Raw genomic sequence first — 5000 nt, forward strand, 5'->3', positions numbered from 1 at the left:
AAAGTGGCAAGCATTAGTATACACACATACCACACAACGTGTCTACATGACACGGTTCGTGTCGAAAGAAAGTGACATACGGTGGTATTAAAAAAAAAAAAATCCTTATATAAATCTTATATATATCCTTGGAAGGGAAATATTTATATAAGGTAAGAAAATTTTTAAGAGTGGTGTTCTTAAAAAAAATCGTTATATAAATCATATGTAAATCCTTGGAAGGAAAATATTTATAAAAGGAAAGAATTTTTTTAAGAATACCACCGTAAGACTATTATAGTGGTAGTCTTAAAAATAAATTCTCTCCTTATATAAGTTTTGTATAAATCCTTGGAAGGGAAAGATTTACATATGGTAAGAATTTTTTTAAGAATACCACCGTAAGAATCCTACGGTGGTATTCTTAAAAGAAAATCTTTCCTTATATAAATCTTATATAAATCCTTGGAAGGGAAAGATTTATATAAGGAAATATGTTTTTTTAAGAATACCACCGCAAGAATCTTACGTTGGTATTCTTAAAAGAAAATCTTTCCTTATATAAATCTTATATAAATCCTTGGAAGGGAAAGATTTATATAAGGAAAGAATCTTTTTGAGAATACCACCGTAATAATCTTATGGTGGTAAAGATTTATATAAGGAAATTTCTCTTTTTAAGAATACTACCGATAAGAATCTTACAGTGGTGTTCTTAAAAAATATTTCATTATATAAATCTGTCCTTTCCAAGGATTTATATAAGATTTATATAAGGAAATCTTTCTAAGAATACCACCGATAATAGCTAGACAAAGAAACGGAAAAAAAAATTCTCTCGGGATTTTTTTCTAATCCGAGTTCTAAAGATTTCCGAATATTGAAATCATCTGATAAGGATTCGAACTCTACACCTAACGTAAGCGTTGAGCGAATACTAAAGTAAAAACGTAAGACAAAGACGAAATACATACACACACGAAGAAGGCTACTACCACGTTCTCATCAGGAGAGAGCCACTGAAGAAGCTTCTATCTACTGTACCTAGTCGCAGTGGAGACGAGGGATTAAAAAAAAAGGACAAAAGATTAAAAAAGGACACGAACATGGGCTACCTGGATGGGAGTTACTCTTGATGGCGTCTAAGAGGTCCTTCTTACGTGGATGCCTCCTCTGCTGGAATTTGGTCTGGAAAGAAAGAAAGAAAGGTCTGGATTACCAAGATTGTATACAAGACAGAGAGGAACAACGCGAAGTGCGCGAAGGCATATTGACTTGACGTTGTCACAGGCGACATATCAAATACTGAAATCTGAAATTAAATTAAACATAAGATTCATAAACCTGTGATTAACAATAGTAATATTAGCGGAACATGAAGGAACAGAATACTGAGCGAATTTTGGAAACTTTTTAACTTTACAGCGAAAATTTAATCTTATTATAATGAAAGTGCTAAAGTTGTAATTATTCGTTAATCACTCTTCCTTAACCAGAATTTGGTTACAGACACAGGTGACGTCTTCATCCCCGGCCATCCCCTTCCTCAGCTGAATAAAATCACCTGACGTCAGTTCAAATAAAATATCCAAAATAAGATGTGAATAAGTTTGTCACGATATCCTTATGTCCCTCTTGTCCGGAACTCCTTGTCAACTGAATAAAATTGTCTGGTGCTAACGAGACTAAAACATCTTAAGTATAAAAATACGAGCTATAATAACACGTGGTGGTGGTAAGGGCAAATGGAGCGTATGCTATGTGAAATTACATATATACATGTATGCATATATACTCTACATACATATATCCATGTATGTATACATATATGCGTACATACATATATACACAGCCTACTGGTGTAGTGGATAGCGTCTTAAACTCTCATGTGGAAAGCCCGAGATCAAGCTCCGCTCAAGGTTTGAAAGATTTGCTTACACTGCAAACCGTTACTATCCCACCTGGGCAAGGAAATACGGTGTGTGTGTATGTGTGTGTGTGTGTGTGTGTGTGTGTGTGTGTGTGTGTGTGTGTGTGTGTGTGTGTGTGTGTGTGTAAGGTCACATCATTACCCATTGATCGCACTATAAATGAATTCTGAGCTTCCATTCGGGAGGGTAAATGCTGACGATCACGAGTCCAGCACGTGATCCAAGACTTTGGTGAACTATGGTGAATCACACACACACACACACACACACACACACACACACACACACACACACACACACACACACACACACGCACACACACACACACACACACACACACACACACACACACACACACACACACACACACACACACACACACACACACACACACACACACACACACACACACACAAACACCTCGTGGCGCTGTGAGTAGAGTTTTTGCCTACCACTACGGCGCACAGTGGTCTGAATAGCCATTTTCTTGAGTAAAAGTCTAGGGACGTCACACCGATACAATCATCTATGTTTTCTGTATAGTCCGATGATTAATTTTTAAAATTGAGATGCTCTTTTTTCATATTCAGTATCTAACAAATTATGTTTTTTCATATTTACAGAATGTAGCGAATGAAAATATACTTGATAGTAAATAATTGTAAATCATTACAGGACACAAATCAAAGATTTTCAAACTATACAATGTGAAGTACTTTCCATTTATTTTATTTTGTTTTCATAGTTTCATTGAACGGTAAATGTCACACATACACATACACACACACACACACACACACGCATACACACACACACACACACACACACACACACACACACACACACAAGCTTTCGTCTTAATACAAACCACAAGGAATATTCTGAATGCCAGTTGTCAATCAGTCTGACAAGGAAAACTATATACACATTTACGATGATAGAGTATACGTATAATGGAACAATAAATATATACAAAATTATAATTATTGTTAAATGTCTTCCACACACACAAAAACTCACTCACTCCCTCTCTTTCTCACCCACAATGACACACACACACACTCACCCACAAAAACACTCACTCTCACCCACAAAAACACTCTCTCTCTCTTACCCACACACACACTCACTCTCATCCTCCACACATACTCACTCTCACCCCCACCCCACACAAACACACTCTCTTATCCCCCCACCCACACATACCCTAACCCACACAGACTCACACAAACACACTCACTCTCTCTTATCACCAATACTATCATACATACACATACTCTCTCTACACCTGAGGGGACATAAGTAGAGCTAACACGTCTGTAGATAGTTGATCATTCTTGTGAGGCGATTTTTTTTCTTAGTCCGGCTAAAAGAGGATCTGATAGTAAACATAGCCAGTGTATTAAATCAGCGTTCGACCTGATTCTGGATTGTTTGCATGTATGATGATGCCTAGCATTTCTAAGAAGCTTGTGAGTGGCCTCTAGTCCTTCTTCAGATGCATGGACAACTGGATTATCTGTTTCCCAAGCATCAACATCTTGTGTACGGACACTGGCATATATTACCATCTATACAACTGTACAAAAAGGTTTGCGGTGTCCTTGGCATATACATCATATTTATCACTATCTATTTCGAAGCCTGAATTTAGAGCGCGGAGTACAACTGAAAAACGATGTATAAGCCGAACATCAACTCCAGTTATCTTCGATGCATTTTCAGAATTAGCAAAAAATCTTCTTGCCGTATTTCCAGTGTTCGTTGTTCCTGATCCCTGAGCTGGCCTGCCAACATTCAATCCGAGGTCTTTCTTCAGTTCTCTGAATATTCTTGTTTTCTCTATCTTATTCGCATTACCTTTTGCCATCCAAGTTTTTAATTTCATTCGTTATCATATATGAAGAATGCACTCCATCGAGTTAATGAGAAGATGTAGAGGGGATAATTCATATGAAAATGCACTTTCTTCTACACCCTTCTCTTCTATATCCTTTAACTTGTTCATGCCTGATGGATTAGTCCTCGGTTTGCATACGTAGCATGACGTTGCAGACGGAGCGTGTGTGAGGGCTTGGCAAATCTTCCTATCAACCATGGTTAACAACATCTTGTGATGAACTTTAGTCTTTTCAGTTAATGTTGCTATAAGATTTTCTACTGCTTCCTGAAGCTGTGATATTTCTTCCCGTGTATGGTCTGATGATTCTTTCTTAAAACTCAGATTGATTGGTCTACAATAATAGGGAGATGAGGGTGCTGAGTTCTGCCAAACAACCTTATTTGATCCAGTGAGACATAACCGTACAGGGCTTGGCTGTCAGTACACAGAGGACGAAGGTGGCGGCTTCGACCGCAGCAAAGAGCTTTTTCGTAAATTCCTCCACATTTCTTTTTCCTATTTTAAAAATGGAACGCAGACTGTAACTTTCCGTGGCTGTCCACACACAAAGGGTAAAGGTGATGAATGCGCCCTTTGTCTCCGAGTCACTTTTGTCCACTTATTTGTTTTATCTAAGTCCACATTAGGCGTTCTCTCACCTGATTGGCTGAGAGCAGCTTAACCGGAATCCTGGGCGCTGGTTGGACGCACAAGACGACCGTTAGAGGTTTGAAATTTGAGCCTGATGGACCGTTCGTGACGGTTAATTAACCGTCTTTGGGAGACCTTTTGATTATGGTGTTCCTTTATTCTAGACACCGTCTGGCGATTTTATTAAAAAAGGAAATCTTTCTTACACTAATGAGATTTAATTTAGGGTTAAGGAGGAAATAGGCAAAAACTGGTTTACCAATAGATTAGTTAACGAATTAGTAACAATGTATCGAGAGCTGAAACTATCGGTTGTCTTAAGAAAAGGTTAGATAGCTTTATGAATAGAGATGACGGGTGCTAAGGGACATGGAACTACCTAATGTATGTCTTATGGTCTCCTCCATTTTTATGTTCTTATGTAAGCCTCTAAGTGCGACGTTTAATATATTATTCTATCATGGCTGCCGTCAGGCGATTTTATTCTGTTGACGGATGGCCTCCTGGCTCTTGTCTCGGACTGAATAAAATCACCTGACGACACCAGAAGAGAGGTT

General features: G+C 38.1%; 1 protein-coding gene across 2 annotated transcripts in view; it reads right to left on the reverse strand.

The window, feature by feature from the left end:
• The window catches only part of Mctp (multiple C2 domain and transmembrane region protein), a 302695-nt gene that overhangs the window by 156463 nt on the left and 141232 nt on the right, over positions 1–5000 (reverse strand). For both annotated transcript variants that reach the window (XM_076198654.1, XM_076198655.1), the window contains exon 4: positions 1086–1167. In XM_076198654.1, coding sequence (XP_076054769.1) covers positions 1086–1167 — 82 coding nt within the window. The remainder of the gene's footprint in view (positions 1–1085; positions 1168–5000) is intronic.

The sequence above is a fragment of the Oratosquilla oratoria genome, chromosome 15, assembly GCF_046742065.1.
Source record: "Oratosquilla oratoria isolate Oo_2021 chromosome 15, ASM4674206v1, whole genome shotgun sequence".
Classification (NCBI taxonomy): domain Eukaryota; kingdom Metazoa; phylum Arthropoda; class Malacostraca; order Stomatopoda; family Squillidae; genus Oratosquilla; species Oratosquilla oratoria.